Source organism: Emys orbicularis, chromosome 1, assembly GCF_028017835.1.
Source record: "Emys orbicularis isolate rEmyOrb1 chromosome 1, rEmyOrb1.hap1, whole genome shotgun sequence".
Classification (NCBI taxonomy): Eukaryota; Metazoa; Chordata; order Testudines; family Emydidae; genus Emys; species Emys orbicularis.
The window spans coordinates 235,454,519-235,482,193 of NC_088683.1; the positions used below are offsets into that span (position 1 = coordinate 235,454,519).

A 27,675-nucleotide genomic window follows, 5' to 3' on the forward strand; every position below is an offset into this window, starting at 1 on the left:
TTATACTCCCTCTTCATTTACTTAAACTCATCTCTGAATTTGGTCCACATGGTCCAAAGAGATGATTCATTTGCCAAAAAAATAAAAAATAAAAGACTTATGTTGAGACTGATGGATGTAATTATGATTATGATTATGTACTCAAGGAAATTTAATGCAAATTCCTGTCAAATCTAGTTTAGCATGATTTAGGTTGTCTTAGGGTGACTGATTAATTCAGCATACTGGTTGATTGTAAAAAAAATTGTTTCTGGCACAAGCTGGGTGTATTTTTAGAGGGAAAAATCTGATCATTTTGAATTTGTACATCATGCACTGTATGTATGGTACCTTTCCTGCTGGTGGAAAATGCCATGCTTTTATTGATATAGCTTTGCTTCTTTTTGTTTTGTTAAAATGCCATGGGCCAGATCTTCATCTTGAAATCAATTAAGCTATTCCAATTTACACCAACTGAAGACCTGGCTATGTGAGACATTCCTTCTGGTTAAGGTCCTTTTAATTGGTTGTTATAAAATTAACTGCAGCTTTTATGTATCTATTGTCCTTTAATGTTCACACTAAGACTTTGAACCTTATAAAGATGAAGGAGCTATAGGTCAAATTGTGTTGTCAGTTACACTAGTGTAACTCAGTAGAGTTGATGGAGTCGGTGGAGTTACTCTGGTGTAACAGAGATAGAATTTGGCCCTATGTATTGAGTTTGGACTCCTCTTTGAAGATAGTTATATTTTCAGATTATGACAGGAACCATTCTTTTGGCTGAGTAGAACGGACATTTTTTTCCTTTCTGGACAGGATGACTCAGGAAGAAGTGAAAAAGCCAATAGCTGCTTTTTCATTTACCTCAAATGCAGCATATCCCTAACCAACCAAATGAGTATTTGAAATAACTGTAGGTGTTACTTTGTGATGTTAGAAAGAACTCTTTGGGGAAACACTTCTTGGTTTAGAGGCAGAGGAGATAATATACCTTTCCCAAGATCTGGATAGTGTATTCATTTTAGGAGTGTTTGCAGTGGTTTGGAAGAGGAGGTTAATCCCTAACAATCTGTAATCTGCACTGGAAATCACCACACTGATTTTAGCTCAGCAGTACTTTATACAGATAAATATTGAACATAACTGGAATAGTGACATTCTCCTCCTGGAATCTTACCAGAGGTTGATGTAGAAAGTCCTCAGATTCACAGTGCCTCAACAGAAGTATTTCATCAACAAGAAATCCATCCACTGCTGTAGAGAAGATCAGAGAAAAAGTAATTCACTTCCACAGATTGAAAAACAATATACAGCTTCTCTTCAACAAATTGTACTTAAAATAGGCACCTAGCCACCGCACAAGACAGCTTAAGGTCATCTACCAATGACACTGGTTGGAGAAAGCCAGTTAAAAAACTAATTTGAGGCATGCTATAACACACTCCCTGTTAGAATAGCAGACATTTGAAGCTTTCCAGGGCATGAACTGTGTATTCATCTGTGTTTGTACTGGGCTCCCATCCTGGTTTGGGACCTTTGGCAACTACCATAATACAAATGATTAACAGTGAGTTGTTTCACATTATCCATGTGTCTGTTTCTTTACTGAAAAGTAGTTTTTGAAATGGTCAAGAGGGAGAAAGCTGTATGACTCTGTGTTGCAGTAAACTTTGCAGCAAATGTGCAGAAACTTCTCAACATATAACAAATTCCTATTACTTGAAGTTCCTCTCAGTCACGACAAGTTTGCCAAATGGAGATCAGCCTGCCACAGATCCTCAAAATGGAGTAAATACTAATTAATATCAAGATGTAAATTATCTACAACAAAAACATATTTTGAAATTGAAAATATTGACTGATGTTCTAAAGTGTTCTTTCAAACTGTAGAAGGTTTTAGCCTATGAGCAGCTGATATGCATGGAAGTACCAATGTGAGTACCTAAATGGAAGGATGCTGATTTCCAGAAACACCTACAGCTCTCACTGAAGCCATGCTTCTAAACAAATGTATTTGCCAAAGTGTTCCTGATACATAATCAAATTCAGGAAAGGACAAAAATAAACCACACACACAGAATGTCCTAAAACCTGGATGTGATAAGATCTAAATTCTCTGCAAAAGCCATTGGGTCATCATAATGAAGATGCATTTACCTGCACTTGGACACTATAGCAGAAAGAAAGATGATTTTCTAGGTAGGGCACTGGACTAATTAGGAGGCTTAATTCCAATTTGGGTATCATGGTTAACACGCCTCTTCAATGTTACGTGGAAGGCGGGTGCAGTACCTCTGGACTAGCAAACTGGGGTGGTGGTCCCAATCTTTAAGAAAGGAGACCAGAGGGTGTGTTCCAACTATAGAGATGCCACCCCCAACTCCTCAGCCTCCCTGGCAAAGCCTATGCCAGGGTGCCGGAGAGGAGGTTATGCCCATTAGTTGAACCTCACATTCAGGAGGAACAGTGCAGATTCCCTGCTGGCCGTGGAACAGCGGACCAGCTCTTTGTTCTCTCACAGAAACTCGAAGGGTTGTGGGAGTTTGCTAATCCGGTCTACCTTTGTTTTGTAGACCCGGAGAAGGCATATGACTGCATTCACAGGTATGTCTTGTGGGGAGTGCTGTGGGAGTATGAGGTGCCGGTGCTGCTTTTGCGTGCTATCCGGTCCCCCTATTCTCAGCGTGAGAGTTGCATTCCTATTCTCAGCATTCTCGAGTTTGTTCAAGGTGGGTGTTGGACTCCACCAACGATGTGTCTTGTCCCCACTCCTGTTTGTTATGTTCATGGACAGGATATCAGGGCGCAGCCAAGCTGTGGGTGAGGACTTGGGGGTGGCATCTCTACTGTTTGCAGATGGTGTTGTCCTTGCTTCTTCAGACTGCGATCTCTGATGTGCATTCGAACGTTTCACTGCTGAGTGTGAAGCAGCTGGGATGAGAATCAGCACCTCCAAATCAGAGGTCATGGTCCTCTCCGGGAAGAAAGTGGACTGCTCTCTCCAGGTGACAGGGGAGCAGCAGTCCTTAGTAGATGAGTTTAAGTATCTACGGGTCTTGTTCACAAGTGATGGCAAGTGGGAGCGGGATCTAAACCGGCAGATGGGTGCGGCGGTGGTAGTGAGGTGGGCGCTGTACTGATCCGTGGTGGTGAAGTGAGAACTCAGTTCTCGGATGAATCTCTGTGTTTACAGGTCACTCTACGTCCCCATCCTCACCTATGGTCATGAACTTTGGGTAATGACCAAAAGGACGAGATCATGGGTACAAGCGGTGGAAATGACATTTCTCCTCAGGGTGGCTGGGCTTACTCTCTGAGACAGGGTGAGGAGCTCGGCTATTCGGGAGAGCCTCAGAGTAGAGCTGCTATTCCTCCGGATCAAGAGGAGCCAGTTGAGGTGGTTCGGGCACCTGATAAGGCACATCCCACTGGGCACATCCCATTGGGCAGAAGCCCCGAGGCTGACCCAGGACACGCTGGAGGGATTATATCTCCCGGGTGGCCTGGGAATGCTGGGGAACCCCCCAGGAGGAGCTGGAACCTGTTGCGGAGGAAAAGGAGGTCTCATCTTCCCTGCTCTCCATGCTGCTGCCACGACCCTCACTAGGAAAAGTGTCATAAAAGAAAAAAAAGAAAGAAGAAGAATTTCCAATTTGATCCCAAATCTCTTTAGAATCCCATTGCCAAGGGGGTGGGGTTAACTCAGAGACAAAAGGGGGTTAAAAAGCCAGCTCCTAAGCGACCAAAGGAGCTAGTGAACAAGGGAGTTTTGCGAGGTTCTCCAGGTAAAGGAGAAGCAAATATGTGACTGTTGGAATGAGTTTATTGTCTGTTTGTTTGTTGTTGTGTGCTTGTTTGCTTGCCCTCGTGTGCCTAATTAATTGACGTTTATAATGTGCTCTGTTTCTGGGGGCTGTGTGCTGAGCAGCCTCCCTAGGCAAGGCTGAGAGCTTCTTAACGAGACTCTAGCCTGCTATCCTTTGATCCCTAGTCCCTTTAGGATCCCTTGACTAGGGGGTGGGGCTAATTCAGGAAGAACAGGGGTTTAAAAAGCCAGCTCCTAAGTGACCAGAAGAGCTAGTGAACAGGGGAGTTTTGTGAGTTTAGAGAGAAAATGTGAGTACGAAATACACCTAATAAACATTCTCTAAATGTAGACAAACAACACCCGCCCTGCCCCCCCCAAAACCCCTCCCCCTACAAACAAACAAAACCTCTGCAAGAGTAAAAATAATGCAGGCAGCAGCACAGTGGGGGCTATCCAGTTTATTGAACTGAACACAGCACATATGGATACCTGCCCTATGGGCAGGTGGCATGGGTGTGCATTCGGTGCAAGGAGCTCCTGGCCCTCAGAGACCAAATACAGGCTCTTGAGACCAGAGTGGCTGAACTGGAGGAGCTCAGGGAGACAGAGGTACATAGACGAGACTTTCAGGGACTCAGTAGAACGGTCCCATCCCCAGTTTGACAGCCTCTGTGCTGTTGAGGAGGATGAAAGTCTAAGGGAAGGAGAACATCCAACTGGAGCAGAGGGAAACGATCCCATAGTTGGGACTCTCTCTCAAGATGACGTCATGGTACCCTCTCACACTAAGAATACCTCTCTGGGGAAGAGGATCGCTGTTATTAAGAAAAGAGAGGTAATAGTAATGGGGGATTCAATTATTAGAAATATAGATATTGGATTTGTGATGACTGAGAGAACTGCATGGTGAATTGCCTGTTGGATGCAAAGGTCATGGACCTCTCGAGAAATCTAGTCAGACTTATGTGCAGTGCTAGGGAGGGCCAACGGTCATGGTATATGTAGGTACCAGTGATATAGGGAAAGGTAGGAGTGAGGTTCTGGAGGACAAATTTAGATGGTTAGGTAAGAGATTAAAGCACAGGGTCAGTTAGACAGGCAGAACTGCAGGGTCTCAATGCCTGGATGAGATGATGATGTTCAGAGAAGGGATTTAGCTTCATTAGGAACAGGGGAACCTTTTGGGAACGGCCGAGCCTTCACAGGAAGTATGGGCTCCACGTAAACTAAAACAGAACCAGATCACTGGCATGTAAAACTAAAAAGGCCGTAGAGAAGTTTTTAAACTAAGGCCTGGGGGAGGGGGGAAGCCGACAGGTATGGAGGAGCAGATGATTCTGACAGACATATATCCCTTAGGGGAGCAGTTATTAAAGGGGATACTCCCAATAAAGAGGAGATGATAGAAGTTGATAAAGTACAGATAGGAACTGAAGAGAAAAAGTTGAATGAAAAAGAGTCCCATTCAGTTACATCACATGGCGGCAGACAACTAAATATTGACAAATTTTATAAGTATACAAATTCAAGAAGTCTATATTGTAAGGTAGGTGAACTTGAGTACCTGGAATTAAATGAGGATATTGATATAATAATAGACATCACAGAAACTTGATGGAAGAATGATAATTGATGGGACATAGTAATACCAGGTACAAAATATATAGGAATGACAGAGTAGGTTATGTTGGTGGGGTAGAGGCACAATATGTGAAAGAAAGCACAGAGTCAAATATAATAAAAATCTTAAATGAATCAAACGGTACCATAGAATCTCTATGAATAGAAATTCCTTGCTTGAATAATAAGAGTATGGCAGTAGGAATATACTACTCACCACCTGACCAGGATGGTGACAGTGATTGTGAAATGCTCAGGGAGATTAGAATGGCTACAAAACCAGAAAACCCAATAATAATGGGGGATCTCAAAGGGAACATGTCACCTTAGGTTGGGATGCAGAGATAAAATTTCTCGACACTATTAATGACTGCTTCTTGAAGCAGCTAGTCTTGGTACCCACAAGGGAAGAAGCAATTCTTGATTTAGTTCTAAGTGTCGCACAGGATCGGTCCAAGAAGTAAATATAGCTGAACAGTTTGGTCATTGTGACCATAGTGTAATTAAATTTAACATCCTTGTAGGGGAAAATTACCAAACAAACTCACCACAGTAGCATTTAATTTCAAAAAGGGGAACTACACAAAAATAAGGCCAGCTAAACAGAAATTAAAAGGAACACTCACAAGCCTGAAATGTCTGCAAACTGCATGAAAACTTTTTAAAAAGACCACAATAAAGGATCAAATTACATGTATTACCCCCACCTGAGCCATTCTTTGTAGGTGTCAAATCTGAGGAGCTGTCCCAGATTGCGGTGTCGTTAGAGGAGGTTTTGGAACAAATTGATAAATTAAACAGCAACGAGTCACCAGGAACAGATGGGAGTCACCCAAGAATTCTGAAGGAACTCCAAATATGAAAATGCAGAACTACTAACTGTGGTGTGTAAACTATTGCTCAAATCAGTCTCTGTACCAAATGACTACAGAGCATTAATGTGATGCCAATTTTTTTAAAAGGGCTTCAGAGGCGATCCTGGAAATTACAGGCCAATAAGTCTAACTTCAGTACCAGGCAAACTGGTTGAAACTATAGTAAAGAACAGAATGATCAGACACATAGATGAACACCATTTGTTGGGGAAGAGTCAACACGGCTTTTGTAAAGGGAAATCATGCCTCACCAATCTATAAGAATTGTTGAGGTCAACAAACATGTGTACAGGGGTGATTCAGTGGATATAGGGTACTTGGACTTTCAGAAGTTCACTCACCAAAGGCTCTTAAGAAAAGTAGGCAGTCATAGGACAAAAGGGAAAATCCTCTCATCTATCAGTAACTGGCTAAAAGATAGAAAACAAAGGATAGGAATAAATGGCCAGTTTTCACAATGGAGACAAGTAGCAGGATCCCTCAAAGATCAGTACTGGGACCAATGCTATTCAACATATTCATAAATGTTCTGGAAAATGGGGTAAACAGTGAGGTGGCAATGTTTGTAGATGATACAAAATTACTCAGGTTAAGTCCAAAGCTGACTGGAAAGAGTCACAACATTGAGTGACTGGGTAACAAAATGGCAAAATGGCAGATGAAATTCAGTGTTAAATAATACAAAGCAATGCACATTGGAAAACAATCCCAACTATACTCATGAAATGATGGAGTCTAAATTAGCTGTTACCACTCAAGAAAGAGATCTTGGAGTCACTGTGGATAGTTCTCTGAAAACATCCACTCAATGTGCAGTGGCAGTCAAAAAAGCAAACAGAATGTTCAGAAACATTAGGAAAGGGATAGGTAAGATGGTCAATCTCATAATGCCACTATATAAATCCATGGCATGCCTACACCTCAAATACAGCGTGCAGTTTTGGTCACCCCATCTCAAAAAAGATACATTAGAAGTGGAAACAGTACAGAGAAGGGCAACAAAAATGATTAGGGATAAGGAACAGCTTCTATATAAGGAGAGAATAAAAAGACTGGGACTGTTCAGTTTAGAAAAGAGATAACTAAGGAGGGGTGTGGCACGATGCTGCTAGAGAGGCCTTAATCAGCTCCTGTCATTCCAGCCCCAATCAGGGGGACTGAATTGGAACTGGGTAGGTAGCCTGATGCTTGCCTGGTAACTGACCACACCTGCCAGCCTCATTAGCAGGAGCTGTAAGACTGGGAGGAAGTGGGGGAAACCGGAGGGAGGCAAAGACCAGGAGGGGAAGGTCAGGTCAGGTCAGGCTCAGCGGGAGTCTCCTAGTCTGCTGCTAGCCAGGTCTGTGCTAGGCTGAGCTGTTGTTAAAAAGCCTGTATATAGTTGGAAACTGGTGGTGGGGGCTTGATAAAAAATAAAGAGCACGGGTGTTGCACCAGCCTGAAGGGTCTCTGAGAAGAGGGAGAGCAGGGCCGAGCCGAAGGGGCACGGTGTGCACCCCATTACAGGGGGAACATGAATGGTGTGGAGAAAGTGAATAAGGAAGTATTTACTCCTTCACATGACACAAGAACCAGGGGTCACCCAATAAAATGGAATAGGCCGCCATGTTTAAAACAAAGATAAGGAAGTACTTCTTCACACAATGCACAGCCAGGCTGTGGAACTCATTGCCAGGGGACGATGTGAAGGCCAAAGGTATAACTGGGTTCAAAAAAGAATTAGACCAGTTCATGGAAGATAGGTCCATCAATGGCTATTAGCCAGGATGGTCTGGGTGCAACCCCAAGCTCTGAGTGTCTCTAAGCCTCTGATTGCCAGATGCTGGGACCAGCTAGACTGACCATTGGTCTTACCCAACATGGCCATTCTTATGTTCTTAATTTCCCATTTTGCCTTAGGCTTTCGGCATGATTTTGGGGAAAACACTTAAACTCTTTGTGCCTCAGTTCTCCATCCGTAAATGGGGATAAAATTTCCTTACTTCTTAGACATGCTGTGAGAATTGGTTCACTAACATTTGCAAGGTGCTCACATGGTACATTAATGGGGGCTACCCAAGCACCTAAATTGATAGAAAGAAAAAGTGACAGATTGTTCTCAAAATATGAATGTAAGTGCTTATCTATACACGCCTATATTTGTACATTTATATCTCTGAGTATAAGTCTGTCTGGTCTTTTTGTCTGCCGGGTCTGACACCATTTGGAAAAGCTCAGAATATTGGTTTTAAGCAGCAAACTTCATGTAGCTGTATTATCCAGCTAAACAGTGCCGTATATAAATCATTTAAGGGCTTTAAAAAAAAACAAAAAACCTTGCACTGGAGTTGCTAGCATAGTCACCACTGTGCTGTTTAATAACCGAATAAATATTTATACAAAAGGAGAGTATTTCCTCATTTGGGCCTTTGTTTCATGGAGTAGGGAGAAAACTTCTAGCTCATCTTGCACTGGATTTTTACAGCATTTACAACATTTTTATAAGCCAACAAAATAAATAAGCTCAGAAGTCATGGGCAGCTGGTGAACCAGCTGTTGTGGGAGGCTAGCCCCCGGCCCCCCCCTTTCTGTCCAAAGCCCTGCCCCTCCCCCTCCCGCCCTCTCCCCTTCAGGAGCCCAGAGCACCCCCACCGTGGCCCCTGCCCCAGTGCACTGGGCAGCCGGGCGGTGTGGCCCAAGAACCAGCTGCCCCAAGCCCCGCAGCAGGCCGGCCAGCCCCAGCCCCAGCCCCCCTGGACCAGGGTTGAACACTGGGAATGGCAGGAGGGGCCTGTGGGCAGAGCATGGGTGGGGCCACACCAGGCTATTTGGGGAGGCACAGCCTCCCCCAGCCTATGATACCCACCGCCCATGCCAGCAGTGGTGCATAAGATGTTTCAGAACAGCGGGAAATGGAGAATTTGTTACCCCATGATTAAGGCAACAATTTTGTCAGGGAGGTCACAGAAGTCACGGAATCCGTGACTTCCAAAGACCTCCGTGACTGCAGCCCCCGGAGGCTGGGAGCTGCAGGGTCCCACTGCCTCCCGCAGTGGCAGAGAGATGTAAGGTACTGCCGCCACCTGAGGCAGTGGGCCCCCAAGCTCCAGATGCCATGGGCAGGAGGGGTACCCTGCAGCTCCCGGCCTCTGCAGGGGACAGGGGGGTCCGGGGCAGCGGGGACCCTGGCAGTGGGACTCCAGCAGCTCCTCTCCACCACGGGGGGGGGGGGGGGGAGGGGAGGGGCGGAACGACCCGGCAACTCCCCTCCACCACAGGATGGGGCAAGGGGACTCAGGCAGCTTCCCACTACGGTGTCAGCAGGGGGATTCCCACAGCTCCCCCCTGCTGGAGAGGGGGCAGGGGGACCCTGCTGCTCCCCTCCGCCACTGGGGGCAGAGGGATCCTGGAGCTCTGAGTCCCCACGGGTGGTGGGGGTCCCAATGCTCCTAGCCACCCTGCAGCTGCCCAGTCCCTTCCCATTTCGTCATGGATATTTTTAGTAGAAGTCAGGTCATGGGATTCTGTGACTTTTTCTTTATTGCCTGTGACCTGTCCCTGCCTTTTACGAAAAATATCCATGACAAAATCTTAGCCTTACCGATGATTTCCTTTGTGCAACTGAGCTGTCTCCCAACAGAGGATATTTGGACTACCTCTTTTTGTGCAAAAAACAAGACACTTCAGACTTGTCCATGGTGCTGAAGAACCTGGGCTCCCCCCTTCTTCTCCCTTGCAAGATGAGTACTGCCAAAGCTGAATGAACACACTACAATTTATTTTTGATTAACTTTACATTTCTTGACCATATCAACCTTATTCAACTGAGTTAGCAAGGGATGGTTAAAGTTTCTAAATTTCAAAGTTGATTTCATTTCAAAGTTTTTTGTGGTTTTTTTTAATGTTTTATGATTTTTTTCACAGATTTAATTTTTTAATAAAAATATTGAGATTATAAAAATTTAATATTACCCAAAGCCTAATTTTTGATAAACAAAATACTGTAATAGCCTTTTCGATAATGTTAATCAAAATGTTGAGAAAAAAAGATTGAAATAATGGCACATTTTATGCCATTTTCATTTTTGTGCCATTTCAATTTTGTACTCAATATTTTTATTGACAATTTGATATCAAAAATATCAAAATAGTTGCTCGAAGGAACAGTACCACCTTATGTATCTTGTACAATTATTTTTTTTAACAACCAATTTTTCAACAACAATTTTTTTTCCACATACCTCTCAATAAAACACAGGCCTTTCTCTTTGGTTTTGCTAGCTACTGATGCTAGCACCATTGAAATCCACAGCTCGAGTGAGCTACATGACTTACTAGATGATAACATTGCTGATGCTGAATCATGAAAATTCTCATTTTCCAAAGGCCAGTGTTCAACAAAAAACACTTTCTACCAGCACTGTGATAATCTTATACATGGCCCCTGAAGAGGCCATTGTAAAGATACCCAAAGAACTTGTATCAGGAGGAGCGGACTGAGAGAGAGGTCAGCCCCAGAAAATAAATCAGGTAAACTGTTCATTCTCGATCATAACCTCTCCCCTAGCCCATGACAAATGAGGAATAGCAAGGAGGAAGAAAATATTAGTTGTGTGGGAGAGCTAAGTAGGACGGAAGGCAAAATGTTCATCCCTCTGTCAAATTAGTGGTAATTTATTTTGGGGGCACTGCTTTGGATACATCCCTGCTGAAGGATATTTCTGCATAAGAATAGGTTTCAGAGTAGCAGCCGTGTTAGTCTGTATCTACAAAAAGAACAGGAGTACTTGTGGCACCTTAGAGACTAACAAATTTACAAGTACTCCTGTTCTTTCTGCATAAGAATGAATGTCAAGTATGTTTTGCTTTAGAAAATGTTGCTGGAAGGCAGCTTTAAAGATTTCCTCTGTGGTGACGGATGCCCTTTCTGCCAGGGATACTTCTATGGGCTCTGGTTTCTTCTGGAATCAGCCTACCAGTGGCTGGTATTCTTCATTTATAGAACAGCAGGCAGACAATCCTCTGAAGTGGATCAGGGGGTCTCTTCTTTTAAGTTTATCACATCCTGTCATAACTATAAAGGGAAGGGTAACAGCTCTCCTGTGTACAGTACTAAAATCCCTCCTGGTCAGAGACTCCAAAATCCTTTTACCTGTAAAGGGTTAAGAAGCTCGGGTAACCTGGCTGACACCTGACCCAAAGGACCAATAAGGGGACAAGATACTTTCAAATCTTAGGGGGGGAAAGGCTTTTGTGTGTGCTCTTTGTTTGAAGGGGTTGTTCGCTCTTGGGACTGAGAGGGACCAGACATCAATCCAGGTTCTCCCCATCTTTCTAAACAAGTCTCTCTTATTTCAAAATTGTAAGTAAAAGCCAGGCAAGGCGTCTTAGATTTAATTTGTTTTCTCAACTTGTAAATGTACCTTTTACTAGAGTGTTTATCTTTGTTTGCTGTACTTTGAACCTAAGACAGAGGGGGGTCCTCTGAGCTCTTTAAGTTTGATTACCCTGTAAAGTTATTTTCCATACTGATTTTACAGAGATGATTTTTACCTTTTTCTTTAATTAAAAGCCTTCTTTTTAAGAACCTGATTAATTTCTCCTTGTTTTAAGATCCAAGGGGGTTTGGATCTGTATCCACCAGGAGTTGGTGAAAGGAAGGAGGGGGGAAGGGTCAATTTCTCCTTGTTTTAAGATCCAAGGAGTTTGGATCTGTATTCACCAGGGAATTGGTGAGAGGTTTCTAAAAGCTTCCCAGGGTAGGGAATGGTGGCAGCGGACCAGAACTAAGCTGGTAGTTAAGCTTAGAAGTCCTCATGCAGGCCCTCACACTTGTACCCTAAAGTTCAAAGTGGGGATACAGCCTTGACACATCCCCATGTGCCTGAAGTGTGGAGAAATTCCTATGGGCAATTTCCTATGAAATCTGAGGGGACCATGCTCTGTGTAAGAATGGATACACAGGAGTCCCCTGGTTTTCTCAGCTGGGCTGTGGTCATCATCAGTACTATTGTGAACATGATAGGGCGCAAAACAGGCTAAAGGGTAACCTTTTGTACTGATAGTGACAATTTCCAAAGGTGACCCAAAGAAATTGCTGGTGACAGAGCTTGAATGGAATATGCAGCTAATCTTTTGTCAGCTCCATCAATGTGAGGTCTCATGAAGAGACTGTAGTGATAGCAGAAGATAGTTTCCCACCCTGAATTTTATTTTCTTTGTTCTCTGGCTCACCCTTTATTGGACTGAGATACCCTGGACCCTTCTTGGTCTTCTTCTGACTCTTAAGATGGACTCAAGCCCTATGTATCTTTTGTCTTGAGGGACAAGCTCTATTGCCCCTACCTTTAGCAGGTGTGAGATTTCCTTCAAGAAAATGTGATGTTTCTCATCTGAGAAATGGGATATCTCACTTTCTTGATACAGGCCTACACTTGGATGGAAGCAGGCCTGGTTGCAATTTAGAAAGCGGTGATTGGACCCATACCTAAGCTCTGTAACTCTTCTGTGTTGCCCTCTGGTGTAGCAGGTCCAGGTCAAAACTATGGAAAAAGAGGAGACCCTTCTCTGCTGCCTTTGTTGTTGGTAGAAACAAAAGGATCTTTTGTGTATGTAGGATTCGTAGTCCTTGGACTTTTGCTGGAATGGAGGCTGGATGATTTGGCCTGTCCGTGTTATTGAGCACCACTTTCTCGAATTTCTCCCCAAACAGGATCTAACTGAGAACTGAGGCATTGTTCAATTATCCACAGTCCAGAATTTAAAACAGAGCTGACACCTGGCCACTGAATTTTCTATCAGGGCTCTCACTGCCAGCCTCACGGAGTTCATGAATCAGTCCATGTCAAATGCAGTAGTTCAGAATATCTTTTTTCAAAGTGGTGACTTGAATTAGTCAGGCTTATTAGGTCTTTGTACCAGGACATTATGGCTTTAGAGGCTGCTCCTGAAGCCTCCAAGTCCCTTCTCTGGTTGAATTCTATCTTTCTGTCCCTGGGAACTTTGAGGGGGGAAATCGCCCTAGTCTACACTTTCAGGATGGAGAGAGAATCTTTGGTTTCTCAGATGCTAGGATTTCAGGGCTCATCAACTAAGCCTTCTCCCCTTTGTTGTGCATTTATACACTCATCTCTAAAGACCTCTTTGAAGGAGTGGTGTAGAGGGACGGCGAATTCTGTCTAAGTTCTTGATAGGAGATTTTTGCCGTGGGCTTTAGCCACTTGTTCTCTCTGGCTAGATAGCAGTAACACCCACCACTTTCTTCCCCATGGTTTCAAACACATCTCTCTGTGTGTGTAAAAACCTCTTCCTGTTCTTCTATCTCAGTGTTATTATGGTCTGAAGCCAAAAGTTCTGCTTTCTGGAGAAAGGCGTTAGAGCTGATGTCAGGAAAATAGGACCTAGATGGATTGTTAGTTCTTTTCCTGTTTTTAGATTTTGTTCTTTGCCTTTTTGTGAACATTTTTGTCATCTTTTGGAGAGATTTTACTTGTTCACATGAAAGGCTGGTCTCTTTTCTTGCCTGGTGTTCTCTTTTTGGTAACAACCTATATAAAAAGAAATATCCCTGTCAGGAACAAGGGGAGGCAGTAAAGATGACAAATTCCTTGCCAAGTGACTCATTTACTCATGTAAGAACCTGGGATGGAGCCTTAAAACTTTTAAAGATGCTTTTGGGTAGCTTGAGTCTTTATCCATGAAGTTGCACGAGACCTTAATGGGTGATGTTCTTGTCCTTTCATTGCTAGTGTTTACTGAACTATGAAAATGGATGTATATACAGGGCTGGGAAGAAAGCATGGGTGGCTCTGGAAAGGCCACTACATGGAATGAGACAGCTGCACTATTACATATTCATAGCCATAGGTATCATAAATTACACCTTTTATTCTATTGCTTTAAAGATATGAGCATCTGCCAGAAGTACCTTTTTTATGCGGGCTCATTGTTGTAAGTGCTACTTGTAAATGGTATTTTTCTTGCTAAGTAAATGGAAAAGCAGAAACAAATTACATTTTTAGCTTAATAGTAATTAATTTCTTAAAATTTCTCTGAAATTGTTGCTCAAAAAAGTACTAATATAATACAGTGCTGACTAAAGAACCAACTATAGTGCAAACAGGTATTAGTCAAACTTTCCATACTGCTGCAAATTACAGATTCAGACCAAACTTTCCACCCTGCCCAGATGTTGCATTCCCAGTCCTCTCTTGAATCAAGAATGGCAGCTAGGCCTAATTTTTGGAGGAGTGTTTGTTATGTAGACTATTGGCTGCTAACAAGCCTTCTGTGAGACCCACTGAACTCATTTTCACTATAGTCCAAATTAATACATTTCTAGTTTTAACTCACAGTATACTTCTTAGTGTGGGTTGAAACAAACTGCACGAAAAACAATGTAACAAAAATGTTTGAGGACATTGCTTGCCTTTTCTTGAGTGTCTACTGATGGGATGAAGGGTAAATGGACACCAACGAAAAGTTAGTAGGTCATGCTTACTTCTTGGCATCTAGAGGGTAACTAAAAAAAAAAATTTTTTACAAAAAATTTCTTACTGTAAGGGTAGTTAAGCTCTGGAATAGGCTTCCAAGGGAGCTTGTGGAATCTCTGTTATTGGAAGTTTTAAAGCACAGGTTGGACAAACAGCTGGTCAGGGATGTTCTAGGCTTATTTGGTCCTGCCTCAGTGCAGCTGGCAGGACTTGATGAGTTCTCGAGGTCCCTTCCAGCCCTACATTTATAATTCTATGAAAATACACCATATCAAAACCAGAGCCCAGGAAGGATGTAACTTGTGAAAGGAGATCATTGGGCATGATAGTTAGGGTAAGATGGAAGTTATGATGGACTATGACCAAGATGCATACCATGCCCACTAAGTGTAGCCTCCTCCAGTGACTAGACAATGTGTTGATAGAGAATATTAGGTAACCAAGGACAGGCCAGATGATAGAGCATGCTGCTAGAGATGGTTGTGAGTTGTTGGTGCTGGAGTTAATGAGTTAGGCAGCTAATTCCTTTGGAGGCTTCTGACAATATCCTACTTTTTGCTTGAGTGAACAGACAGTGCAGTGAGGCTGTCACACAAAATCTCTTATTGATTATGTTCTCATATGTCACACAGGGGTATCTTATGTGCACTGCAGATACCAGCTTGCATGGTATAAAGCTTTTTACTATCCCAGAACTCTAGCTATGATATGTACATTTTAAGGCACTCTACATATTCGGAAAACCCAGATGGGTTAACATATAGGACCCCTCATAGGGTAGCCGCTAGGAGAACCATTAGACGGAACTGATAGGAGGATCAGAACAACTCCACTTTGCTGGAGCACCAAGATGCTTTTAACGTAGTGGGGTTGGGTAGATTAATAAACAGCTCTGCTAGCCACCTCTAGATATAGCTAACAGAAAAGAATTTACATGCTTACTGCATGAACTTAAGTACTGTGGTTACATTTTTTTAAATCATCTAGGGGATTTATACACATCTTCTCTTAAAATTAATGAGACACACAAGGTGGGTGAGATAAAATGTTCTAGTGGACCAACTTCTGTTGGTGAAAGAGACAAGCTTTCGAGAGCCACAGAGCTCTTCTTCAGGTCCATGGAGATCAAAAGCTGGTCTCTTTCACCATGTCTGTCTTATATCCTGGGACCAACACGGCTACAACAACACTGCGAACATTAAAACTAATGTAAGATGTCTGTCTAAATGTTCTAGAGAGCTGTGAAAACCTCAACTGGCACCTGTAGTCAAGGGCATGTCCCATCTGCATTTATGACATCTATACTGGTTGTGGTGCCTCACCTCAAACAACGTGGTGGATTTAAAGCCTGGTCTATGTGAGAAAATTATACAATTTAACCACATTGATTTAGACACATATTTAGTTGGCCCCTTTTTATGGACACTTATTTTGGTATAAAAGTGCTTTATACGCATTTCACTTAAGTTGATTCTTTACCATCTGGACTGCTCAATATGCCCCTTTTGAAATAGAGTGTTTTTTAAATAGAAGGGCCATTTGGGGAAAACAAAATTCTACAATAAATATGCTGCATTCTGACACATTCCTCCCAGCTCCTGAATGTGGGAAGCAAAAAGTTAATAGCCAAGAAAGAAAAAGGAACAACACGCGCAGAGTTCTCTAATATCAAAATATAGCAATTTATTCAAGACACTGAATATGATCTGTTGATTCTCTCCTTGAAACAAATGAGCTACAATACACAAGGTGATTTCCGAGAGAGTGCAGGTGGAGGGGAAACAAAATAGGGGTTGATGTTGTTTCAATGGAATCTGGGAAATGCTGAAATGAGAACCAAGTCTGGCTGCAAGTCTGACACAGACAATAAAAACTGCAGAAGCCAGAATTCAAAATTTCAGTGAGTGGCTGAAAGAACATTTCTGCAATTGACAAAGAACCACAATTAAAAAAAAAAGTAAAAAAAAAAAAAGAAAAAGAAAAAGAAAAAGTAAACCCCAAAACCAAAGCAGACCCTTACATTTGACAAAGTGCACTTCACTTGGCTCTAAAATTACCTAGGTTTGTTTTTTATTTCTTTTTAAAAACAAATCAAAAGGAAATTCCTAAGATGTAGCATGGGGTTAGTGTGTGTTTAACCCTGTAACTGTCAGGCCCTTTAATGCCCCACAAGGGACCCAGTGTTTTCTACATTAAAGATGCAGTAACCTACATTAAAGATGCAGAGCTTGGGCACGTATTCAAAGGTTGCCATTTTATCTCAAGGCCAGTTCCATGCAGCCAGTAAAGGTACAATTCCTGTAAGCCTCCAGGAAGGTTAATGGGCCAGGCTGCAGAAGGCTAACAAAATGTGTATGTATAAAGAATTCTTCTTTGGGACAACAGCGCCTTTCACATGTGAGAATTTGATACTTGCCAAATTCTGAAACTGTGCTTTACTTGCCTTCTTTCCTTTATGTAACTCAGCAGAGAGAAGATGGTGCTAATTCAGATGATTTCAAAAACGAAACATGCTTATCTCCCAGTTAAAATTCCTGGAACAGGCTCCATCAGATTTAGATATGTCTGTGTAGCAAGAAAGCCAGGCAACAAAAGCAATTGAACTAAAATCACCTAGCTTGACATCACCACATCTTGATGTTTGGCCAGTTCAAGAGTCACGCAAACTGCAAACCCAGAAGAAGCACACTTCTGAGCATGTCTTCTGCAGCCCCCCAAAACAGATGCTGCTTTCCTGTTATACTTGAAAATTCAACCCAAGGCTACCGGGCATCACAGGCACAGGCTTAAAATGCTAACCATAAACACTCACAATGCCACTAGTGAGTAATTCTCTCTTCTAACAAGTACTCTTTTTCCTATCTTGAGCTTAAACAGGTCAGTCTAGGCAGCTATTATAAAACAGTTCAAAAATGTCATCTGGGCATCCTAAAGTCTAATTCTCTATGGATTTATTACCACAAGGAAAAGAACTTTTGCCTTCTTCCCACCTTCCATTCTTTGGGGGTAAAAAAGAGCAATAGCAATTAATAACCAATGTTCCACATAAATGTTTCTACTTCAGGACTGAAAAATCTTAATAGTTTAATTCTTTTAAGTACTTTCTGATCTCCAATCGTACATCACAGGGCTTGCAATGTGTGAGCCGTGATTAGTTCCTGTGAAAAGGCCAAGATACTGTCAGTATGTCATAGTAAAGAGAGAAAAACCTCAGATGAAATAAAATATTAATTCCATATACTAAGTAACTTGGGCATTTTCACACCACTTTAAGCATTATGGGTCAGGGTCTTACAAATTACTCCTGTTGGGCAGCCCCACTGAAAGAAACGGGTGAGATTCTGTGCGGCACCTCTTGAGAGGCACAGCACTCAACTTGCTATGGAGGTACTATGGTGGCTTTAAGCCACTTTTGCACTGTTCTGATCCTGGGCTACTCCATGGGATGGAGAGGGCCCTGGCATGGTTTAGCTCTTAGGGCCTGTCTAAGTTATGGCCACCTCCTTGAGCTGCTCCATGGTCTACAGCACTGCCGGGAATCTCCACAGCACCGTATGCTGCAACCCTGCCCACGGCACATCTTTTCTGCCCCCCAACCCTGTGCTCTCTGTCATCATGATTTGCAAAGCATCCCAGAAGGCAATCTGATAGCTGTCTTCTGCAGTGCCTACACTAGGGGAATCCAAAGGGGAAGGAGTGATCCTATTAAATCTCTGGTAAAAGTCCCATTGACTTAATGGGACGAGGATCAGCCCAATGTGATGACTAGTGGAATGAGGTACTAGTCCGCATGGTCTAGATAATACTTAGACCTCCCACGAGTGCAGAGGATGACCTCTCAAGATCCCTTCCAATCCTATGAACATGACTGAGAGTGACAGAATGCAGCATTAATATGAATTTGGGACCATTTCTCCAGGAAAGAGCATACACAATTGTTTTCCTTTAACTACTACAGGTATTTGGGTATATGGACCCAAATATATGAATTCTGTACATATAACCTCAAACTTCTGTATTCTTTTAATACATGTACATAATCATACCACTACAAAAATAAAAATTAGTCCATGTAAACTTCTGGCTGCAGGAAGAGGTTATTGTTGCTTAAAACCTGATAGTTGTTGTATGAAATGACATTTTCTTACAGCACTTTATGAGACAAAGGAGAGGAAAATGATACTGCATCTTTAATGTACCTTGGATTCCACTTGAGTCATTCTTTTGCTTGAATTACACAAAGCAGTCTACGTTTGGTGGCTATTTTAGGCTTTTAAAATTATGTTTAACATAAAAAATATTTTTTTCCAAAAATACACTGGGTTCTTTCTCTTAAAAGTCATCTTTCGCCTGTAAAAATCTTCCCCAGCACTGCATTCTTCTATAAAGCACTTATTACACAATTTGCTGAAAGTGCCCTTGAGATGCTAAGATCTGAAGCATGGAGGATTTTAAAAAAGTAGGCGGGGCGGGAGGGAGGGCGGAGAAAGAGGAGAAGCAGACTGTTGAAAGTTTTTGTTGTCATGTCCAACTGGCTGCATCTACTGTGGGCACACAGGAGGGGGAAGGAGGGAGAGAGAGAGAGAGAGAAACAAGAAGGAAAAGGGAAGGAAAAATAAAAAGAAAAAAAAAATCAGTTCCAACCTAAGCCCGGGATACTCCAGGACATAATATTCCAGCTGATAGAAAAACCACTGAACAAAAAAGTAGTCTAGAAAATAGAAAGTGTTGTGATTACAAAGTTGCGCATGTCATCAGTACAAACTGGTCTTTGAATGTCCTTTGGGAGAGCAACTGTAGTGTCCAAATTGGAAGGAAAAAAATACACCACCACATGGAGGAGGATTTTTTTTTCCCTTTTGGTTTATCACAGCATTTTGCTTAGTTTGTTTCTTTATTATTATTTTTTGGCACAGCTTTTTTTTTTTCCAGCCATCAAAGCAAGTTCTCAGATGCAAACCAAACAGTGCAGTCTCTAGTTGGTGGCTTCATGCTTCCAAGGCTGAATATTCCAGGTGAAAACCATACTCTCCCCCTTTGAAGTGACTGTGTTTTTACTCCTTGATGAGGGTTATGGGCAAAATACTAGACTTCTGTGGCCAGGGAGAGTTGGTTTCATTGTACACACTAACTTTTTTCAAGTTTGTACAGTTCTGGAGCTGTTAAGAATAGTTTTGAAGAGTGCTTCTCCCCACACATTCACTGCTGGTCCATTTGAAATTTCTTCTAAAACACTTCACCTTTACTTCCGCAGATCTAGAACACAAACCTAGAGGTGTAGAAAGAAAAGACCCAAGAGTTAGAAACATTTCTGAAGGCTATTCTGGATTCTTAATGTGTGTGCGCTCAGGTTCTAATCTTGTAATAAAGCAATTTACCAATAAGTTAGATAATGCATCATGGAATACTGACTGGGGGAGAATTCTGCATTCACCAGCTAATGAGCTGGAAGATGTAAAAGTTGTTTCTCATCTCTACTTGTTATGGTTCTGCATGATAATCTGCAGGATTTACACTTCAAGGGTCATGGAGGAGAAAGAAACAGTAGTGTTTGTGTTTCTTTAATCATAAACATATTTCAAATAAAGGGTGGCAATCAAGGAATTGTGCATTGAGGGGCCTGATATAAAGCCCCTTCAAGTAAATGGAAAGACACCATCTACTTCATGGGGCATTGAACTGGGCCCTAAATAAGGGAACACACCCACCCACCTCTGAGCTTTGTCCAGAGAAGGCAACAGTGCACAGAACTTGTGTTGGCCTCGGCACAGGATTTTCCCCAAAATATTTACAATGAATGAATACAAATGTTTACCGATCCGTCTGATGCACTTGCTCCCACTTTGTCTCCTCTCGCATTCCAACAGACTTCAAAGATCCCTCCAGTGCCTCTGTAGCTATGTACTAGAGTTCCGCTCTAGAAAGCAAACCAATTTGCAAGATTTGACTTTTAAGATATTTTATTTTTATGTGGGCACTTATGATTGTGGGTTTGCTATGAGGTGCATTGGTGTCTACACTGTGAGGCACAAATACCAGGGGTGAAATCCTGGAACTATTCAGGTCAATGAGAGTTTTGCCATTGACTTCAATAGGACCAGGATTTCACCCAATTGTCCTGTGAAGAGTTGGGATCCATAGTGTATACATACTTGTCTGTAGCCCCATCCCAAATCCACCATCCCCACCGACTGGTGGGAACCACACCAGTTTCACTGCCAGGAGGGTCCCTGCGATTTCTAATACAGAAAGAAATATTGAAAATTCATGTCCTGAACATTTTTACTTCTTAGGGAAAAAAAAGAATGCTGTGTACAAACAAGCATAGCTCAAATCATTCAGCTTGTTCCTGGAGCAAGCACTGCTAGGAAGTCACTATGAGCCCAAAAAGCTTTCTGGGCATTAGTCTGCAAAGAAGTAACTCCAAGTATCCCAGTTTATCGCAGAGCCCTGTTATCCTGTAAAATATCAGCTCCATGAACCTTTGTAATGATAATCTCTTCACAAATATGTAGTACTCTTAAAAAATTAGTCCTGTGCATATCTGAATCTCAACTGAACCCAGCTTGCTGCTTAATAGGAGCATCAATCATTTCTAAAGGCTGCTGCACTGGCAGCTTGACATGCCTCATGTGCCCAGTGCAGTTTCATCTACACACTAACAGAAAATTGAGACAATTGATTTTCTTGGCACAGTTCCATGTTCAATGAACCTTTGGCAAAAATGTGAAAGGACAGGCACCTCATCATCTCACACCATTAGCTCAAACGGTTTTCATGCCATGGTCAGGTTCACAAATTCAGTGCATACAGATACATACATTTTCCATTTATCATTTCTGTTATTAATGTTTCAGCTAAACAGCTTTTCATTAGTGTGTGTGAATCAAACGAGTACCTGAGTATTCCATATATGGACACATTTGTCAAAGGACCCACTGGCCAGGTATTTCCCATCAGGACTAAAAGCTACACTGTAGACAGGTTCTTGATGTTTGGTTAATGTATGAATGCAGACTCCTCGTTCAACGTCCCACAGCCGAACAGTAGAATCGAATGAAGCACTACAGGAAAGAGTCAAACACAAGTGAGTACTGACCAGGGTACTAGTTTATCTGCAGTTTGCAAAGATACTGTAAACAACTCGTGAGGACACATCTCACCTACAAACAAATGTGCACCAATACTTCAAACAGGAGAGGTATAGAAGGGCTGAGATCTGTCAAACCCTCTTAAGTGAAAGAAATTTATTACGGTGGATGTGCGTATTTGGAACTTTTGGCTTCATTGGGGGGTTTTGTGGGTAGCAGTAGGAATATAGGAATTGCCTTACTGGATCAGAGCAGCTGTTCATCTAGTCCAGTAGCTTGTCTCTGACAGTGGCCATTACCTGCTACTTTGGAGGAAGGTTGAAGTAACTCTGTAGTGGACAGGTATAGGATAACCTGCCCCAGTGAAAGTTTCTTCCTAAGAGGATTTGGTCTCTTATCTAACGAATGAATTTTGCTTCATATTCTCTAGCATAGTGGTCCTTTACCTTCTTTCACCCTCCACCCAGATGTCACTCGTCGTTTCTTACAATCCACCTAAATCCAATGTTGTGGACTAAGAGAAGACCGGTGAAATCCCCTGTATTGTATAAAAAAATCCCAAACCCAACAATCTTCCTTCTAAACAAAACAAAACTACTTGACCAACAAAATAAATAAATAAATTTAAGACACAACGCTGCTAGAATATCATACAGAAGATAAAGTCATTATGTGCCAATTAGCTAATCAATCCAGTGGTCCAGGCATCTATTGACATTACTAAGATTAAACAGATGTCTAAAACTGGATGAAGTTAAATCTTGAATGGACTTCTTTAGGTGAAAGTTTAACAGCCACCCGAGTTGTTCTACACCACTTAACAGAACTATAAAAAAATATCAATATCTATGTAGTTTTGCTTGATGGCCCTCATTAGAGTACATCCAGTTGGTTTAATGGACTGCCAGATCCATATATTATAGGGCTTCAATTAAACATATTCATTTATATAAACCAGATACCTGGGTGTTGGGTGCAGTGGCAACTGTAACATTTTTTTACTAAAGTAGTTTGTTTAAAAATTAAGCACTATATGGCTTAATTTTCCATGTTTGTTATACGTTTCCTCCCTCTTTGGTCAATCCCCTCTCATCCGCTAACAGAAATTATTTTCAGTTTTATTTGCTGAGAGCCTAGTAAAAACCACCAGTAGAAGAGGATGTTACCTTGCTAACATGATGTTGGAGTTTGGATTGCTGGTGCCTGGTCCTGTAGGACTCCATTTGATAGTATAAATCTCTTTGCTGTGAGCCTGAAGGTCATGTACACATGTATCTTGCTTCATACTCCAAATCTATGTCAGGTGAATCAGGAAAAAAAAATCAGCCATGTATCTAAACTTTGCAATCTTTTCTCAACTCCTGGCTTTCAATCCTTCCTATTCTGTTTGTATATGACAATTGTGTATATATTGCAAAGGCCTTGCAAATTTAACTGTGTTTATTCACTAGATCAAGAGAAGCTGACAATTGTTGCCCTGGCCATGGAATCTAACCTGAATTTATATTACATGTTTCAATCATAGTGTGAATTTATCAAAACCATTTTAAGTATGGCTTAGATAAATCTTGATTGTTCCAAGCATCCTGCTGGTATTCTGATTTGTTTTACTGATGTCTTTAATAACATGTTTGATGGAATCAAATCAATAATTTATGCACCATTATGCAAGGCAATATTTCAATATCAGAATAAGAATAAGTTGAATGGAAATTACATGTTTTATAGTGAAACTGCTCTGCAGCTGCCCGACAAACCAAAAACCCTCAACTAATCTTTAGGAGGGAAAATAATCCAAAATTACAGATATTCAGTGGTAGAGACATACTGGAAAAGCAATAATGCTCAAACTCACTGGATACAAATTAGCAGCAGGAGAACAAGCCAATGTGTTTGTGAACCACATATACAGCAGTATCAGGGGGGTAGCCGTGTTAGTCTGGATCTGTAAAAAGCGACAAAGAGTCCTGTGGCACCTTATAGACTAACAGACGTATTGGAGCATAAGCTTTCGTGGGTGAATACCCACTTCGTCAAATGCGGTATTCACCCACGAAAGCTTATGCTCCAATACGTCTGTTAGTCTATAAGGTGCCACAGGACTTTTTGTCGCTATATACAGCAGTGTAGAATCACTAATGAGGAATGTGAGAGCACAATCTGGAAATAGCACATGCTTTGGGGCATCTAAGTAACAGAAAGCTGTGGAGAAATGGGGTGAAATTCAGAGAAGAGCAACCGAAGTGATTAAGGAACTGGAGGGGTTGATTTCAGAGAAAATCATTAAGAGAAATGACTAAATATGGATAGGTAATTTATTAAAATTTATATGGGTGTGGGTGAACAGAAGAACCATCTAACAAATATCTGAGGTATAAAGCACCAAGGAGTTAGAGGGTGAAACTGAGCAAAATATTATTTAGGCTGAACATGATGATCATGATGGTCCCTTCTGGTCTTAAAGTTTCTCAGTCTATAATTTATAATTGTGAGATCCTTTTAGGGTTTGTCTACGCTTAAAAGTTTTGCCCCTTTAAATATACTGATGCTTATACTGGTACAGTTTATTCTGGTTTGGGAACCAAAATAAAATACACTGGGTAAAGCATCTTTACTGTGGTATAACTCCACCTGCACTAGGGCTTTTACCAGTATACCTATGTCAGGAAAAAAAAAAAAAAAATCACACTCCTTACTGACAATTATATTTTTTAACTATTGAGTGTGGATGAGGTTTTAGACTGGAACAGTCTTCCAGGTGAAATGGTGAAAACCTTATTAGTGTATTTACTGTAAATTACGGTGGTTAAACACTTGTTAATGTACAGTGAGAATCAATCCTGTGTTGGCAAGGAGACAGGATGACCTAAAATATGGTCTTCAGTTCAAACTGCTATAATTCCATGACAGTGACATATTAGACAGTAGATCCTAATAGAAATAGCATGCTTCAGTTTTCTGTCTGCTTCTCTTTGTTCATTCTTATTTCACTCAAAAATGGTAAGATGAAACCACCATTCACGCAGAGAGTTTTAATAGTATGGTAGCATCAGGCTGGGGGAAAAAATGTAAACGGAGACAAAAAGGTCTTTTTTAACAACATGAATGGAAAATCTTATAAAGTAAATTTCTACTGGGGAAAAATAATAAGCAGTCTGGAGGGAAGCCATCAAATTACATTACCTTTAATGTCATATCATCAGAGCAGGATGCTAGTAGCATACCAGAAGGGTCCCATTTAATTGCATTGACTTCATTCTGAAATAAAGATTGATTTTCTATGTGAACATTCCAAGTTGCCTACATTGTGCCTGGCACCCAGCAGAGGGCACTCAAGTGTTATTACTCCAACAAGTGAAACTATTGAAAATTACATAACATTCTTCATTACCTTACATGTGAACACATCCCTTTTCACATCACACTATCCAAATACATACGAGGAAGGGAAACCAATTTTTTGTGTCAATGAATGATCCACACAATTAGCTACCATGTTCCTGACATAACTGGTGTCAGGAGCAAAGTCTGGCAATCATCAAATTCTTCCCACACGACAAAATATTCAACAAACCCTAGTCCCAGACCATTTAATGGTGCAACAATTACAGTACAGACCCGTTTATGGGCGGATGTCGGGAGTGAAGCCGTCATGACCGCGTGTTAACGGACCGCGGGTTAAGAGGGCCATGCTGAAAAAAGTGTCTATGATTCACTTAGGAAAAAAATGCCATTATTCTCTGCTCTTTCATGCTCACACTTTTTTTCTTTCTTATGATGTCTGTCATTCGCTGCAGATGAACGAATTCGATATTTTCCGCATTTTGCTCCTCCAAAAATCTTACAACAGTTTCTACAGCACTAAGGGCTTCTGTGGGCGAAATTTTGACCTTTTCAACAACATCCTCATCGTCACTGTCATTTAAGCCTGCGTTATTAGAATTCTCGCCATCACTTTTGCGGTCTGACGTAGCCTCGCAGCCCGTTAATATTTCTTCCTCGGACAGAAATGCTGAAGTCGGGCAATCTTCATCCATCTCCAGCCACTCAGTTATGATTTCAAGCGACGTATCCAAACTAAAATCTTTTATCATTTGAAAGAGAAGTTTACCTTTATCCTCTTTTGTCTGCGTGTGTGTTTGTAGGACGTCTTCTTATGAAAATCCTTCAAAGTCTGGCTCTGAATCAGTGCCACTACTGGAGATTTCTGAGTCTGAGCCGTCTTTGACAGAAAAGGCATCACTGAGAGCCTTCATCCAGCAGTTTTCAATGGACTTGTGTTTTACTCCATCCCAAGCTTTTTTAACTAAAGAAATAATTTCCTTCATGTTTAACTGTTTCAGGAATTCAGAAATGCCTGAAGACGCGCATGACACGATTGCCGAAATCAGCTCCCGTCAATAATTGTTTTTAAAATTCTGAATAATGTCCTGGTCTAAAGGTTGAATTTTTGATGTTGTATTGAATGGTAGGTATAGCACTCGAATTTTTCCATCTCTCGATACCAGTGATTCAGCCAGAGAATGGGCTGGACAATTGTCAAGTAGCAAAAGTGCTTTGGCTTCGAGTTTCTTCGACTGCAGATGCTTACGAACAGCTGGAACAAAGCTGTTGCGGAACCAGTCGTCGAAAATGTGTCTCGTCATCCAAGCATTTTTGCTGTTAGTGTATATTGCTGGCAGTTTGGCTCTATTGAGGTGATTAAAGCAGCGAGGGTTATGAAAGCGGCCAATGAGAAGAGGGGTAAGCTTATGACTGCCCGTCTTATTACTACAAAAAAGAAGAGTCACATGATCTTTTATCTTTTTAAATCCAGCTGTTTTCTGTGTCTCGTAATTAAAAGCTAAAGTCTTATCAGGTAGCAGTTTTGCAAATAAAGCTATTTTATCACAATTATAAAGTTGGTCTTCATGGTAGTCTTCATTTTGTAAAATAGATTTTAACTCGGCGGGAAACGCATTTGCGGCCAATTCATTGGCTGATCGGTTTTCTCCAGAAATCGATACCTGCGCTATGCCATGACACTTTTTAAAACAACTTATAAACTCCTTGCTGGCTTGGAATGATTCATCCCCCATTCAATTTCCAAATTATGTTGCTTGGGCTTGAAGAATTGGCCCACTTAGTGGCATTCCTTTCAGCCTTTCCTGAACAAACCACGTGTGCATGGCTTTGTCTATTGTGGATTTTGCTGAATAGCGCACACGTTTTCGCTTAAGTCTTGCGGCAGAATCGATATTTTGTACAAAGCCATTCAGTTTAGATTAGTTTTTTAGCCATCCTCGGAGAGTTGATTCGGCAATCCCAATATCTTTTGAAACTTTGGATGGGTTTCTCCGCTATTTACTCGATCTATTGCAGCTAGCTTTTCTTCTACAGTGTAGGAACGCTGACGCTTGCCCTCTGCCATTATATTAGGCCTATGGTTAAAATTTTCGAATGTAGTACAGTATATATATTACTATATAACTACAGTACTACTGTATATTATCTATCTCTCTAGCGTGACAATGACTAAGCGTGCTTGATACGTATTTACCAATATCGGTAAAGACGTACAGTACAACACGTTTCCACTCCGAACTTCCTGTCGATTTGTGTCAGTGAGTTAGTGATCAAATCTATAGTGCTACATAGCAAGTTCCTGTACTGCATGTTAACGAGTCTCGCGTGTTAAATAGGTAGCACTGGGAGGCATGGCGCTACCGTGCGTTAAGCGGATTTGCCTGTAAACGGGTCGCGCGTAAATGGGTCTGTACTGTAGATAATTTAAAACAATTTCTGAGGTTGACATTCCATTCATCTAACAAATACCTTTTCTTAAGAAT

At 41.6% G+C, this 27,675-nt stretch overlaps 1 protein-coding gene across 1 annotated transcript in view; it reads right to left on the reverse strand.

The window, feature by feature from the left end:
• Nucleotides 1–19,941: 19,941 nt before the first annotated feature.
• TBL1X (transducin beta like 1 X-linked) overlaps nucleotides 19,942–27,675 on the reverse strand; it is a 265,679-nt gene continuing 257,945 nt past the window's right edge. Inside the window, exons 12-16 of the mRNA XM_065413092.1 lie at nucleotides 25,031–25,105; nucleotides 23,014–23,141; nucleotides 21,655–21,820; nucleotides 20,572–20,673; nucleotides 19,942–20,025 (exon numbers count right to left, since the gene is read on the reverse strand). Of these exons, the coding sequence (XP_065269164.1) occupies nucleotides 19,999–20,025; nucleotides 20,572–20,673; nucleotides 21,655–21,820; nucleotides 23,014–23,141; nucleotides 25,031–25,105 (498 nt within the window). The 3' untranslated portion in view covers nucleotides 19,942–19,998. The remainder of the gene's footprint in view (nucleotides 20,026–20,571; nucleotides 20,674–21,654; nucleotides 21,821–23,013; nucleotides 23,142–25,030; nucleotides 25,106–27,675) is intronic.